Source organism: Syngnathus acus, chromosome 17 (genome assembly GCF_901709675.1).
Source record: "Syngnathus acus chromosome 17, fSynAcu1.2, whole genome shotgun sequence".
Lineage (NCBI taxonomy): Eukaryota > Metazoa > Chordata > Actinopteri > Syngnathiformes > Syngnathidae > Syngnathus > Syngnathus acus.
In genome coordinates this window covers 10,839,164-10,855,231 of record NC_051102.1, presented here as the reverse complement: position 1 = coordinate 10,855,231, position 16,068 = coordinate 10,839,164, and the positions used below count along the sequence as shown (strand labels likewise).

Genomic DNA, 16,068 nt, shown 5'->3' with positions numbered 1-16,068 from the left:
GCAAGGAAGTCAAGTGGGAGTCTGCTCTGCTCGCTTTCTTTTGCTCCCCCTTCTGTGGGTGTGTGTGTGTGTGCGTGTGAGAGAAAGACTCTCCACCTCTGGATGTTTGTGTGAGACGCTGCAGCCGAGCGAGCGAGCGAGCACACCAGGTAAAGAACTTGTTGCATCTTGTAGTATCTTGTTTGTCTGAGAGGATGAAAGTTGATCAAGAAAAAAGAAGTCATAGCTACTTTGGGTGTTTTTCTTTCATAATGAAATATTGGTGGGAAATACTATCAACATTTGTATTTAGATGGGAGTCCAAATGTGCTGTGAGTCATTTGAGAGTAAAGTGGCTACTTTTTGTTTTTTCATCTTTGCTTTTATGCTGCAGTCACGTTAGAGAAAATCAGGAAAAGATGGTCTTTTGTGCATGTTTACACTCGTGGTGTGCGTGTGTGTGTGTATGTGTGTGTGTGTGCGTGTGTGTGTGTGGTGGCTGCAGGGCGCGGCAGGCAGCACACCCACCTTCACTACACTGGTCTTAATGAATGAACCTCAGAAAGGGTCCCAAAAGCGTGGCTAACCCGAACCACGCTTTATAAAAAGACTCGATTTTTTTTGGAGAACAAGCTGTAGCTTCCCCCCAAAAAAGACATGATCTTACCCACTCCCATAACTAACCTTAACCCCTTCCCATATAAACCTAACTTAATACTAAGCACTCCCCGCCAGGATCTGTCTCACCAAGTTATTGTAATTAATATTAAAATTGATTAAAAAAAAAACATGAGCATAATAAAATAAAAATGAGTACAAAATAGCTTAGTAATATCTAAACAAAAAATCCAAAACAATTAGAAACCTGCTGCTCACTGTTTTGATGGATATAACATCAAGGAATGAAATCATTATTTAATACACAAAATGAGGGGCCTCTACTTTTCCTTATTTGAAGTGTTTATTAATATTTAGATACTGTCGTGCCTCGAGATAAAAGTGTCGTAACATACAAAGTTTCCAAGATGAGTCATTCTTTGGCCTCTTGTTTTGAGATCCCTACAGCTCGATGACAGCAGCAAACTTGACAGCATTTGGCCACCACTAATTCGCATTGCTTTCATTGCAGTGGAAGAACAATATTAGTTCAAATGGCTTGTCAACTGCCAACAAACCCCAGAGAAGAAGCCCAAAAAGGGACAAAACATTGAGGACCATTGTGATTTGTGCTTGCATTTTCCTAGTGTGCATTTTACAAAGCACAATAATGCCGTGTCATTTTCTTGATGAATAAATGTAAAAAAATAAAATAAATTGGTGTTTCTTGGGAGATTTGGAACAGATTATTTGCATTTCCATTCATTTCAATGGGGAACGATGAGTTGAGATACAGTAGATGTATGGTCACAGAACAAATTAAACTTGGATATATCTAAAGCACACTAACCCGTCTTACAATACAACAGTGAAACAATTCTTTTCCTCATTGTTTATGTCTTTAAAAAAAAAAAAAGACTTTTGGACGCTTATTTAAGTCTCACCACAAATTTCCCTCAGAAAAAAGAAAAGAAAAAAAACCCCAAAACAAAGTGGGCTTTATCCCGCTGAAGGATTTATTTCGTGCACATTCAGCTTGGTCCTCATCTTGGCGTTGGTGCGTAAGTGAATTAAGGGATGAAATCAGGTTAGCCGCGTGTCGCCGTGGCAACTGATTCATGACGGCGTCAGTCAGGAGTGGCGGGGGCGGGCGGGCCACGTCCTGTTTTGCCGTCCTCATCCCGAGCCCTGCGAGCACTATTTTCAGCCCTTGTCCATTTTGGGGAAGTACCCCCCCCGCGAGAAGTCCCAACCCTGGTCACCACCACTGTGTGTACGTGTTTTCCTTTTGTGTTTTCCATGCGGTGCAGTGGAAAAGCAATCCCCCTCCCCTCTACCCTGGAAGATATTTGCAAGCGCTTCTACATGACGTGTAATTGCGCCTAAAGCTTCGATAGGGCGGGAAAAGGGAGGGAAGGGAAGGGAAGAGAAGAGAGGGAAGGAACACCACCAAGGGAAGGGAAAGAAAGAAATTGGAGAAAGTAAGGAACAAAAAAAGTTGGGGAGCCAGACTGACATCTGGAACACATCAGTAAGTTGGAATTTTTTTTTTTTTTTTTTTTTACACATGGAATAATGTGGGCGGTGAAAGGGGAAGGGGGCCCCATGGTGACTCACTCCTTTGCTATGATTCCATTCCATCACCGGCCTTCCAATGTGTGTGTATGTGTGTGTGTCATTGAAGTGGCCCGAGCTCAGGGCTTCCCCAGGTTCCTCCCTTCCAATCCTGCCCATCCCTCCTTTGCCTTGTGCTGTTAATGGCAGCTAATGTCAACAAGGTCTGTTTCTAGGCATCTCTGGGGGTACGAGGCTAGCGCCGCGTAAAGTCAAGCGGGTGATGAATGCCTGTTCATTCGGTGTGGTCCAAATGTTATTTTTTGCCTTTTCTTCTTTTTTTATGCCTCATAAAATATTGCCTTTTCCAGTAGGCTGGTAGATTAGAATATACATTTCCAAAGTCTCATATCAACATCTAAATACTCCTAAATACCAATGAAACATGAAAAGGCCCAGAAAATTGCATGGGAAGACCAAGAAAGCCCAAAACACCAAAGAAAGGATTAAAACGTTATTTCGATTTCTTTGTGTGTCTTGGCATGTGAAGAAATTGACAATAAAGCAGACTTTGACTTTGCAATGCTCCAAGACGGCACCCCATTAAAAGCATTCGAATGTGCGTCTCCTATGGTAACATAAACATAGCTGCCTTGCAGTAAACACATCAGGCGCCCTTGGAAAGGATGACATCGTTCAGGAGAAGTGAATTCTTTTTAAGTGGATCTCATTGACAATAAATCTAAAGGCAAGCAGCTGGCCGCTGTCTGATTTACGACATTGTCGGGTGGAGTAGCGGGAAGAGGCCAATCCCCCAAAGTTGTTGGGCGTGGCAGGCATCTGCAATTTTGGACTTTTTACTACTAACCCTTTCCACACTGGGCGAACCTTGGCAACTTTTCAGCAAAAGCAGGCTTCTTTTCTTGCACCATTATGTCATCTTTGACTGTGTGAGCTAGACACCTGCTAGTTGTTAGCCGCGCTATCCGTTAGCCACTGTTGTGGAAAGAACAGCCGTCCAAATTGGTGACAAACAAAAGTAGAAAAAACCTGATGCCTAAATATTGTTTTCTGATGAATGGCGTGAATAAATAGAGTTGTAATGGCATTTTGTTTTTGCCGAGTGAAGTGGGGAACATTAGAAATACACCAGCCGCCATGTCATTGTGAACACGGTCAATGACTACGGCCTTCCACTCTTATCACCCCTGCACAAGCGTGTTATGTCTAGTTGGGCTCCAGTTGTGCTGCAGCGTTGAGTGAAGTTGGAAAGCCCAAAGCCTCGAACCAAAAGCTGAGCAGTGAATCGAATGCGTCAAGTAAAGTGGGACGGGTCGGCCCTCACCGATGACAGCGGTCGGGCACACAGTGCGCTTCCCCACGCCTCGCCTACCGTGGATTCGAACACGGATGGAATGTTGGAGCGAGGCAGGCCAAGTCTTCGAGCAGTAGGAATGACTTGCAGACTGCGGCCGTAAAAGTCAGGCTGGAATGGAGGAGTAGAAGGGGAAGCCAGTTCTCAGCAGATTATTCAAGCAGATGGAAATGCTTCTACCACAGAGGAGTCATTATTTGTGCTGGAGACACAATAATACCCTTGTGTGCTTTTTGTGGTGTGGTGCAAAGTTTTTATGTTAAGCCATCGCCCTCATGTGGCCCAGTTGGGCTATTACATTCTTTTACCAATGTAGTACATTAGTGGCAAAAGAACAGTGGTGCCTTCCGGTTTGAGTCAACTGAACTGAAATGGGGGGGGGAATGAAATAAAAATAACAGTGAATCTCCATTTTCGGTTTGTAACTGTATTTGAAAGTAACATGCACGAGCTTGAATCATTCCTGTGTCCTTTCTTCAGATTTGCATCTGCCGGTCTTCCCCCGAGAAAGACAACCAAACATCAAAATGGCCATCGTCCTGAAGTCTACCCCCCTCTTGTGGACACGCCTGGCGGCCCTGGTCTTCTCCTGCGTGGCCTTCTCGGTGGCGGTCCACGGCGGGCGTTTGTACCACGGCACGGGCGACTGGTGCATCTTCTGCTGGGCCTTCAGCTTCGCCGGCACCCTGCTGGTGCTCATGGTGGAGCTGTTTGGCCTACAGACCAGATCGCCCGTCTCCTGGAAGAACTTCCCCATCACGTTTGCCTGCTACGCCGCCCTGCTGTGCTTGTCGGCGTCCATCATCTTCCCTCTGTACTACCTGAAAGGCGACATGGGGCCCAGCCAGGTACGCGACTTCCGCATCGTGTCCACCGTCTTCTCCTGCCTGGCCACCATCGCCTACATGACCGAGGTGAGCATCAGCAAGGCCAGGCCGGGCGAGGTGGCCGGCTACATGGCCACGGCGCCGGGTCTGCTCAAGGTGTGCGAGACCTTCGTGGCGTGCATCATCTTCGTGTTTGTCAGCGATCCGGTGGTGTACGACCGCCACGACGCGCTCAAGTACTGTATGTCCGTCTACTGCATTTGCTTCATCTTGTCCGCCGCCATCATCCTGCTGTGCGTGGGGGAGTGCACCGGCTGCCTGCCCTTCCCCTTCGCCCGCTTCTTGTCTGGCTACGCCCTGCTGGCCGTGGTGCTCTACCTGTCGGCCACCATCATCTGGCCCATCTTCAACTTTAGCCCCAAGCAGGGCGGCAACAAGCAGCGGCCGTCCAACTGCGGCTCCACGGCCGGGCTGTGCACGTGGGACAAGCTGATGGCGGTGGCCGTGCTCACCGCCGTCAACTTTGTGCTCTACCTGGCCGACCTCATCTACTCTGCCCGCTTGGTCTTCGTCAGCGCTTGAGGCCGCGGCGGCTCCTCCGAATCTCAACTCGACTCCCAATAGGCTTCAAAAGTGGAATAATCCAAAATTCGGAATTCAAATGAAATGTTCATGAAAAATTGCCAACTGGCCTTATGAGTTGAGTTGAATTGAATGAATTCATTAACAGTCATATTGGAAATCATCTTTCCTAATCAAAATGAATGGAAAGACCAAAAAGCCGTTGCAGCCACAGATTGCGCTCCTACAGACGCAAAGACGACTTTCACCTCTACTATGTGACTCAGTTGCAGTAGTAGAAGCCATTTTCACCACCAAACTTTTTACAAATTGAGTTGAAACTCCATTTTCATGAAAATGGCAACAAATCTAATTCGACTCTCCATTTGGGTTTCTTTTTTTCTCTGACGGTTTTGTGGTTTGTCTGACTAGAAATGGTAAAAATGAATGACACCATCATAGCCTGGATAAGGAAGGAAACGGGTTCAACCAAATTCTGGGTGAAAATATTCCTGCTCAGCAAATCTAGTCTTGTCAAAGCAACAACGGTGCTGTAAATTCAATTCAGTACATCATTTTTGGGGGTGGGGTGGGCTGGGGGTGTCACTACAGAACAGGAAATGGGGGGGGGGTCAGAGTGTGCTATGATAACTGTGTATTAGTAGTTGGGACAAAATGTAGTATGTGGCAACATTTAAAACCGCCAGAATATTAATATTATAATACACTTAAGTTGATACTAAAATGTTCAGGTTTCACCGTATTGCCATTGAAGAATCCTCGGTCGGGTCTGCCAAATTCTGCTATTTTGCTACGTTTACTACATCTGCGCTTTGTGTCCGTTTGTTGAAGGACTCACAAGAGTGTGAAGCAAGTATTACTAATGAAGTCTCGTTATTCCGCTGATCCACATTGGCAAAAGCTGGCGAGGATGCGCATGAGAAACATTGTAGTGTATTGTTATTCTTTTTCTTTCGCCTTGTGAACGTCATTAACCAGCTGAAAATTCCAAAATGGTTCGTGTTACTTGAAGCAGCCGCATCACCTAAAATGAACGAGCGACTTGATGTTTCTTCATTTCTATTGTACAGGGTGCACATACTTGCACGTGACAATATATGGATGGATGTGGATTTAAAAGAAAATAGACATATGTACACTGTATGTGCACAGCATATCTCACGCACTTAAAGGCTATTTGTCACATGTGGTCAAGGGCTCTGTTGATTTTTGGAAGGCTGTTGTACTTATTTTGAAATAATACTTTTGTATTCTGCCGTTTTGTGTTTTGCAGCAAAAATGTAACCTTTTTTTCATTTCAATAAAAACATATAAAAACACATTCTTTCCTTATTTACTTTTAAGTCGCAAAGGGCACATTCTCTGGAATTTGTAACACACCCTTGCATGTCCCAATGAGGCTTTTAAGGAGGAAAATAAAAGTGCCTGCTCTCCTGGGATTCCAACAACTATTTTAAGTAGAAAAGGGAGCTGTTCTGATGAGAATGTAGCCAAAATTAGAGTCAGAATTTCTAGTAACTATTTGCTCATGAAAGCACCCCTTCACTATTAAATGAAGTTATTTGACAGGAATTAGTAGCAATAAAGGCCTACTGTCAGACAAATGGTGTTGTTTTCAACAAATTGTGATGAGTATGAAGAGAGCAGCTTGAGGATTTTTTTTTTTTTTCCGTGTGTGTCAGTGTGAAATCTAAACTTGGTGGTTTTTGAAAGGTGTTGACTTACCACGTGTTCCAGAAGCCACCAGATGCTTGGTTTGTTCCAGTCGTCATGTTCTCCGAGCGAGAATGAGTGCTCCGCAAAGTCAACGTCTAGTCAGTCACAGTGATGATGGCTTTCCATCAGCAAGTGCCCGGTGATGTCACAGAGGTTTCAGCTGGCAGTGAGACGAGGGGGCGGGGCCATGTGTTGATGGCTTCTGCAAAACCACAAGGTAGAAATAGTGAGCAACAAGCTCATGCTCAATTGCAAATCAGTTCAACAATGAGATCAAGGTGAGAGATGGAGAGATGTTTGTGTTTGATGAGGTGCCCGTGCCGTGTAGTGTATGAATTGTTGCCCTCATGTCAATGGTGGTTGACTTATTTCATTTGTACTTAACAAACTTCCTAAACTACACTTCTCTTTTCTCTCATCATTTTCTATCGCGTATTCCCTCTATTTGATGAGCTAATATTGATAACTTTGCATACGCAGGTTAGACACAAGCATATAGCACAATGATTTTGAAAGAATAGTTTCTGACACCTAGTAGTGATCATGTGCACGACAAAATCTGTGATTTGAAAAGAAAAGACATACATTATGCTGCCACCTGCTTTTAAAAGGAAACACTGCAACTTACATCTTGGTGCATCTCCTTCAATCACTCTGACAAACTCCTGAACAAAATATATATGAGGAAAGCACATATGGGAGTCTGTTGAGAACTCCAGCTCCAAGCGACCCTGGACAACAGGATAAGCAGTAGAGAAAATGAATGGATGGATGGATGGGGTTTGCAGAAAGTGACAGTATCTCTTGATGGCCAGTAGAGAGCTCTGTGATGACGTGAAAGAAAAGCTTTAACAACTCGAAGCTCTGCTGTGGGGAGAAAAAAAAAAACCAAGAGGACCCATAACCACAATGAAGAAAATATTCTTGCCTTGATTTTGGAAGACTGCCATCTTCAGCAAGCAATTTTCTGTCAAACTAGGAACTGAAATACTCTGTCAGAATAGGTAAGCAACCTTGCAACTGCAAGACAGAATACATCAACTCAATATAAACACTTGACTGTCAGCTCCAGAAAAACACATTGTACCAATGTAATTAACTGGTGATCGATACAGCAGGTAGCTTTTCTTTCTGGTGTCCAAAGTCAGCAGAAAACATGTGTTTCACCATCCATCATTATATTTTTTTTATTCTCCAATCACGTTTTGCTTGAGCTATGAATAAATAATAATGGCCTTCTTTGTCTTCTAGCCATGTCTTTGCAAATGCATAGTTACTGCTATCAGGTTCTATTAACCTCGCAAGTAAATTACACTGCACAACTGAAGGGTAGGCTTAGGGAAAAACACCCTCATATATATATACGTATATATAATATATAAATACACAGCTCTCTTATACACGCGCATGCTTGACTTAAGGTAATGGCTAGCCTGTGTTTATTGATCCCTTTTTGAGGCTATAATCAATTCATTTGCACATGTGGCATTAACACGTCAAGTTTTATGTTTCTTGTTAACTTGATATATACTGCAGGCTTTCTGTTTGCCACTAACCCACTTTTGAAACTTTATGCATCGCGTATAGAAAGAAAGAAAGAAAGAAAGAAAGAAAGAAAGAAAGAAAGAAAGACGAAAAGGGAAAGATGGAGATGTGGGGAAGTAATTAAATGCAGCCTGTCATTAAACTCGAGGTGGCTGGGCTTACAGGCCTGTAGCAGTAGTGACAGAATTTTGACTTCATGATAAAGCTGTGAAGGAAATCCACAAAAGAATATTGTGTATTGTTGTAAGTAATTACTGCTTCTTTAGTAGCAAAGATTCCATTTTGTTAGCATGATAGATTAAGGACAAAGATGAAGCTTAAGCTTAGCTCTAAATGAAGGTGGCATCAGCAGTGACTCAACACTGCCCCTTGAGGAGCAAATTGCTATCAAGCTTGTCTCACTATCATCCAGCTAGAAATTCTACACAATAACATGGATTATTTGTACTGCATTTGATAGTTGATTCAATGCATGGGTGAATTGTCGAATTAGGACTGACCACTCGCCCATATCATTGCCAATGACTCGTGTACAGCGCAGAAATACTGAAATGCATACAGACTGTAAGACAGTTGGTTAGTTTTATATAGCAAAGTGTTCAAAGTCTAAAATGGTAACGTCATTAAATGTTGTCCCTCCATATTGTCTTGCCTTGTATACTTACAGAACATCTTATTACTAAAACAATGAATTGAAATGCAACACCCTAGTTTCTACTATTCCAGTTCAGATCATAAAGATTTGATAGGATCTCTTTCTGGTTTTATTACCTTAACGCAGCGCAAAAAGCACTGATCACCAATTACAATCACGAATAAACACACATTCTAGTTGCAAGTGAAAGCGTGTGCATGTGTGTGTGTGTGTGTATGTGCATCCATCCATCCATCCATTCCTGGGGTGCAGTGGAGCATCCAGCGAGCTGATAGGAGCTGAAGTGTAATTGTGTCAGAGCAAAGACCCAGAAAATACAGAGAGACAGACAGATAGATAGAGACAGGAAGAGAAAGCGGGCCGGAGTTCCGCACATCACCCTGAACTTAGCTAAATGTCATCCATAAAGATATTTTATTATTTGGTGCTTCAGTCTGCTGCACATAGAACATTTCCGTTTAACTCAGCGGCCTCCCACCTGCTTCGCATGCTCCATCATTCGGGCTGCAGCTGCTTGTGACTAATAACAACCAAAATGAGCTTTTATCTGATAAATGCAAATGCCAGTCATCAGTCATTTGCAGGTACAGGGCACCATCATTTTACATTCAATGCCAATGCTGATTTCTGATTTGTGGAATTAGTTCATTTGATGAGGTCCATCCCATCCGTCTGTCCGTCCATCCATCCATCCATCCATCCATCCATCCATCCATCCATCCATCCATCCATCCATCCATCCATCCATCCATCCATCCATCCATCCATCCATCCATCCATCCATCCATCCATCCGCCAGCCCGCCAAATTCAGCACCAGTGTTGCTATTGTTATCTTGAAAAAGTGAGTGATTTACTTTTCTGATGACCTGATTTGAAAAGCAACTTTTGTGGGTACAACTATAAATCAGAACAAAGATCATCATTACACATTGTATTTGACCGTTCAAGGTCCCATTGATATTTTGAGGAGTAAATTTGAATACCTTATATATATATATATATCAGAGTTAGAAGTGACTAACGCTGTTGAGGTTCAATTGGAAATTTTTGCAGCTGGCTCCAAATGTCAAGTGGAAATCATAAAAAGAGAAAGAAGCTGATGATTTTTTGAGTCTCTTGCTCCTTCTCTCATGTTACATCTGCTGCTGCTTCTTATGTCGTTCTCATTCGCAATCCTTTCACCATCTGTTAGCAGCAGAAAAAAACAAAACACTGTCGCTTCAGCAGCAGTGAGAGAACTGCAACCTTGTTGGAGTCATAAACTCCTACAGCTGATTGATCAATTCCTCAAATAGACTGGTTACAATGATGACAATACAGATCAGATTTAGAGAACCTCCAACATCTGGCATTTGAAATTAACATAATGAAATGAGCAATGCTTTTGTTTGTACTCTTATACTGCTATGTGCTTTCGTGTTGTCCTGGTTTCTTTGTTCCTCATACTAATCTACACTCTCAGAAATGATTGTTTTTTTTTCCCGTACCTACCATGGCATTTAAGGGCATTTGAACTGATTTGAGAAAGAAAAACAGGGAACGATAGGAGAGTAGAGGAGCAGGGGGGGATGGGACGTTGTTGCCATGCCAACTGCCATAATAATCATCCTAATGATTGATGTGCTGCGCTCCATTTCTTCTCATTTGAACTCTGTCTGTCTCTTTTCTCTGTGTCTGTCTGTCTTTCGGTTTCTCACTTCCTCTGTCTGTCTGTCTGTCTGTCTGTCTGTCTGTCTGTCTGTTTTAAGTCATCATGCCCTATTTTTTATCTTTGTGTTGGTGCCAATATTTCACCACATAAACAAACAAGCGCAAAACAGATGTTAATAGAAATCCTGCTGGAAAGACAAATGGTCAGTTTACACACAGACCTTTTCCCCAAACTAATATTCGGAGTACTGCCAGGTACTTTTTTTTTTTTTTGTATTTGGGTTTCATATCAAAAGATGAATAGGCGACAAAAGTTCAGAAGTCCAGCTTTTATTTTCTGCACCTATTAGACGTGTTAACTTACCTTCTGTTTGAACCCAACCCACTTCTTAAGTGAGCAAAAGTATTGGAACAAAGATTATTAAAGGCTCATGTATCATGCGGTTTTCCATAGTTAATGTATATGATTATATATTAGCCTTGTCACAATGGCCATCTTATTTCTTCCAAATAACTCTAATCTATAATGCCGCACTATATGGACTAGAAAGTAGTTTGGACCCCTCATGAAGCGAATCCTTTCTTTTTTTCATACTTCTCTTTCTTGATGATGTAAGTGATGATGGTCGCAGCAGGACAGAGTCTAACTGTGGGCATAGTTTTCTTTCTTTTGATATTCTGCACAGGTAGAATTGGAAGAAACGGGTTAGTAGTTTTGTAGCAGAAGACACTACTAAATAATACAAACCTTTTAGTGTTCGCCTTCTGCAGCACTGCTTGCACTTTGGAATTACTGAAGCTGTTCCAGCAATTTGACTCCCTCCCACGCTCCATTTAGATGAAAGTTAACTGTCATCTCTATCTAACTTTAGGTTAACGTGAATCATTGGAATTCTCATTTATAGTCCTTTCATGCTTTACGTTTGGTGTATTTTCTAGCTCTTACATTGACGAATATTCTATGTATATGTATAAATATATATTTGTCATTTGTAAGCGTGGAGCTGCACAATTCCAATCGGGCAGGCAGGCAGGCAGGCAGGCAGGCAGGCAGGAAGTGGCCATAAGCACTGCAGCCCCATTGGCAAATCTCGAGAAATGTAGTCGTTTTTTATTGCAGTCAGGCTTCCTACTTCAAACCCTAATGGCATGCCGAGTGTCAGTTTGGAAGATGACAAATGCTGTGCCATCTCCCAAGTACACAGCCGAGTTAAAACAATCGAATCAAACCCATTCTGAAAGTTGGATCAGAAATCAAATGTGCCTTGCAAAGATAGCAATGCTCAGGCTTCTGACAATAGCCATCAAACTTTTGCGTTACATCATTTTAGATTGTGGAAATGGTCTCATCGTTTAAAGATGGGGATTGTCTATGATTTCAGTTGCTGGATTTAAAATTACAATCCACAGATAATGAATGATAATAATAATAATAAAAAAAAGAAGAAACAATTTCCACTCTGTGTCTGGTTTTGGCAACTTTATACGTGTCTTCAACAATTCAGAACAATTCTGTCACAATAGAAGCCATCATTGCTTCAAGAAATGAAATTTATCTACCACGTGGATTATTTCTAACCAAAGAAACACTTCAATCGCCATAACGCTGTTATTGAGGTCAAGGATTAGAGTCTTGAGGAAATCTAAGTCACTTCAAATAGTGTAAGTGAATGCGCATGTGTGTGTGTGGAGCAACTTGTCAAAACAGTGTACAGTTTATTGTCACACTGGACTCAACACAAACTGACAGGCTGTCAGCAATGCTGTCTCTTCTTTCTTTCGGTCTCTCTCTCTCTATCGCACGCACATGCACGCACACACACACACACACACATGCGTGCAAACATCCATTTCCAAGTGAGACCCAGATTTGAATGAAGAATTCATTTGATGTACCAATTAGATTTGCAGCACTTTGAATATTTTGAGGCGCTCTATAAATGAGCTAGCCTTGTGCTAACCTCAAAACTTATGTGAAGAAAAAACTTTTGGCTCATTGTCTCATTGCATGATTAAGCTTCTTCTGATCACTTTGGATAGTTTTTTTTTTTATTCTTGACTAGACAAAATGTCTTTGTAGACTTCAGGTGGGTGCATCATTAATAAAGAGCGGTGAATCTGTTCCAGAAGCAGCCATGCACGCCCAAGCCATGACATTCCCATTTCATTTTTTTGCTTGATTGAATTTGCCTCGAGTGCTTGGCAATTAGTTTTCTTCTTATCATGACATCAATGTTTTGTATCCTGCTTTAATAATAAAAACACTTTGGAAAGTCTTTGGAAATTCTTTGTAGCCCGCCATGACTTAATAATCTCCACCCAAAATGTGTATATTTAGTCATTGATTTAATTGCAAGTATTTCATTCAATTAATTATTTCTAAAATGATAGACCATGTTGTTAGATTTTAAATAACAAAAACAGGGTTGGTTAACAGAGTTGCTACACATTTACCAGCAAGTGACAACAATAAAACAATTTCCCATGAGTGTTTTTTTTAATTACTTTTGTCAATAAATTGTGATATGAATCTGTGAGAGTGTCTGATGTTTACCATCATGAATGGATTGTCAAGTCCGTTTTTCCTTTAATCCTTCCACACACTGACCAGCAGCCATGCATAAACTAGAGCACAACTGATTATAAATACATGCCTACTTGATAGTAAGTGTGCATTGATTTTTTTTTTCCAAGAAATTTGATGTGTGTATGTGTATGTTCGTGTGTATGCATCACAGTAGCATAATAAATAGCCCCGTATGAAATAATAATGAGACTGGGTGTAAAACTGTGACAGCAGGGAAAAATAGCCCTGAATGATGCATCAACCCTCAGCTAAAAATGTGCAAATGAATTCAATGGCATTGCCATTCACTGAGTAGAAGACTGTCAGAACAGAGAATTCTTGTGTGTGTGTGTGTGCGTGCATGTGTCCTTCACTTTTCTGATATTATAATCTTGTCTTCAAATGTCATATACTGCATGACCACAATACAAAAAAAAAAGAGCACCAAAATATACTTAACACAAATGATTTGTCTTTCAATTTGTTTCACAATTTGTTAAGGGAAAGGTAAATAAGCTTGTTTGCATATATAAAATAAAAATAAAATGACTTTTGAATGAATTAAAATACCTCGACCTTCTTAATAAACTTTCTAAATACAAAATGATAAGCCCATTCTGTCCACAGTTGAAATCTGCACAGTGGCCAAGCAGCTGCTCGACCAATGCAAAGTACAAAATAGAAGTAAAAACAAAAGCTTAAAATATGTATCGTAGACTTGAAGCTCTGAAAGGTTTTACTTTAAAGAAACACATCAATTATTGAATTGGACTGCCATAGCAGCTACAATGTGGAAAAGGCTCATGTGCATTAAGTAGGGGTGTAACGATTCATCGATACACATCGATTAATCGATATAATGCTCTACGATTTATTGGCATCGATGCTAAACGTAAACATCGATTTATATCGCCGTGTTTGACCTCGGACATTAGACGCGACTTTATTTTGAAATCCAGTTCATTGTTGCTTGCTTCCTCTTTCCGGGAGCAGTGCGCGGCGTGTTGTGTTGTGGGGAGCCGACAACTACGCGGCTCCTGGGCTGGTGCTATGGCTAGTGTCTGTCCAAGAAGACGAGGAAATTCGCTCCCCTTTGGGCTTCAAGTCATTCGTTTGGAAGCACTTTGTAATTTCCTAAATAAAGAGTTTGCAGTACCTTGTTGATTTTGCGTATGAATTGTTATAAATCAGGATATTGTTCTACATCGATCGTAGAGCACTATATCGTGATGTATCGTGAATGAATCACAGCAGGCTTTAAGATATCGGCGAATATCGTATCGTGGTTCTTTGTATCGATATGATATCGTATCGTTACAAAACCCGCGATTTACACCCCTAGTTTGTAACCCTAACCTTGATTTAAAACCCTAGTCGGAAACCCTAACCCTAGCTTGAAACCCTAATTAGCAATGGCAAAACTCCTTGGAAACCCTGGTCGGAAACCCTAACCCTAGTTTTGAAAGCCTAGTTAGAAACCCTAATCTTAGAAACCCTAAAAGTAGTTTGAAACCCTCGTTGGAAACCCTAACAGCTTTAAAACCTAGTTTGTAACCCTAAGCTTGGTTTAAAACCCTAGTCGGAAACCCTACCCCTTGTTTGAAACTTTAATTAGCGATGGCAAAACTCCTTGGAAACCCTGGTCGGAAACCCTAACCCTAGTTTTGAAAGCCTAGTTAGAAACCCCGATCTTAGAAACCATAAAAGTAGTTTGAAACCCTCGTTGGAAACCCTAACCCTAGCATTAAAACCTAGTTTGTAACCCTAACCTTTGTTTAAAACCCTAGTCGGAAACCCTAACCCTAGTTTGAAACCCTAAATAGCAATGGCAAAACTCCTTGGAAACCCTGGTCGGAAACCCTAACCCTCGTTTTGAAAGCCTAGTTAGAAATCCTAATCTTAGAAACCCTAAAAGTAGTTTGAAACCCTCGTTGGAAACCCTAACCCTAGCTTTAAAACCTAGTTTGAAACCCTAACCTTGGTTTAAAACCCTAGTCGGAAACCCTGAGCCTAGTTTGAAACCCTAATTAGCGATGGCAAAACTCCTTGGAAACCCTAGTCGGAAACCCTAACCCTAGTTTTGAAAGCCTAGTTAGAAACCCTAACCCTAACCCTAACTCTAGTTTTGAAAGCCTAGTTAGTAACCCTAACCCTAACCCTAACCCTAACTCTAACCCTAACCCTAACCCTAGTTTTGAAAGCCTAGTTAGAAACCCTAACCCTAACCCTAACTCTAGTTTTGAAAGCCTAGTTAGTAACCCTAACCCTAACCCTAACTCTAGTTTTGAAAGCCTAGTTAGAAACCCTAACCCCAACCCTAATCCTAACCCTAATTTTGGAAACCCTAGTCGAAAACCCTAACCCTCGTTTTGAAAGCCTAGTTAGAAACCCCAATCTTCGAAACCCTAAAAGTAGTTTGAAACCCTCGTTGGAAACCCTAACCCTAGCTTTAAAACCTAGTTTGAAACCCTAACCTTGGTTTAAAACCCTAGTCGGAAACCCTGAGCCTAGTTTGAAACCCTAATTAGCGATGGCAAAACTCCTTGGAAACCCTAGTCGGAAACCCTAACCCTAGTTTTGAAAGCCTAGTTAGAAACCCTAACCCTAACCCTAACTCTAGTTTTGAAAGCCTAGTTAGTAACCCTAACCCTAACCCTAACTCTAACCCTAACCCTAACCCTAGTTTTGAAAGCCTAGTTAGAAACCCTAACCCTAACCCTAACTCTAGTTTTGAAAGCCTAGTTAGTAACCCTAACCCTAACCCTAGTTTTGAAAGCCTAGTTAGAAACCCTAACCCCAACCCTAATCCTAACCCTAATTTTGGAAACCCTAGTCGAAAACCCTAACCCTCGTTTTGAAAGCCTAGTTAGAAACCCCAATCTTCGAAACCCTAAAAGTAGTTTGAAACCCTCGTTGGAAACCCTAACCCTAGCTTTAAAACCTAGTTTGAAACCCTAACTTTGGTTTAAAACCCTAGTCGGAAACCCTGAGCCTAGTTTGAAACCCTAATTAGCGATGGC

At 41.7% G+C, this 16,068-nt stretch overlaps 1 protein-coding gene across 1 annotated transcript; it reads left to right on the top strand.

Annotated features, from left to right (window-relative positions):
* LOC119137133 (myeloid-associated differentiation marker homolog) lies at nucleotides 1–6,233 on the top strand. The gene is made up of 2 exons (XM_037276202.1): nucleotides 1–149; nucleotides 3,986–6,233. The coding sequence occupies exon 2, from the start codon at nucleotides 4,033–4,035 to the stop codon at nucleotides 4,912–4,914; it is 882 nt and encodes a 293-aa protein (XP_037132097.1). The 5' UTR covers nucleotides 1–149; nucleotides 3,986–4,032; the 3' UTR covers nucleotides 4,915–6,233.
* The last annotated feature ends 9,835 nt before the right edge of the window (nucleotides 6,234–16,068 follow it).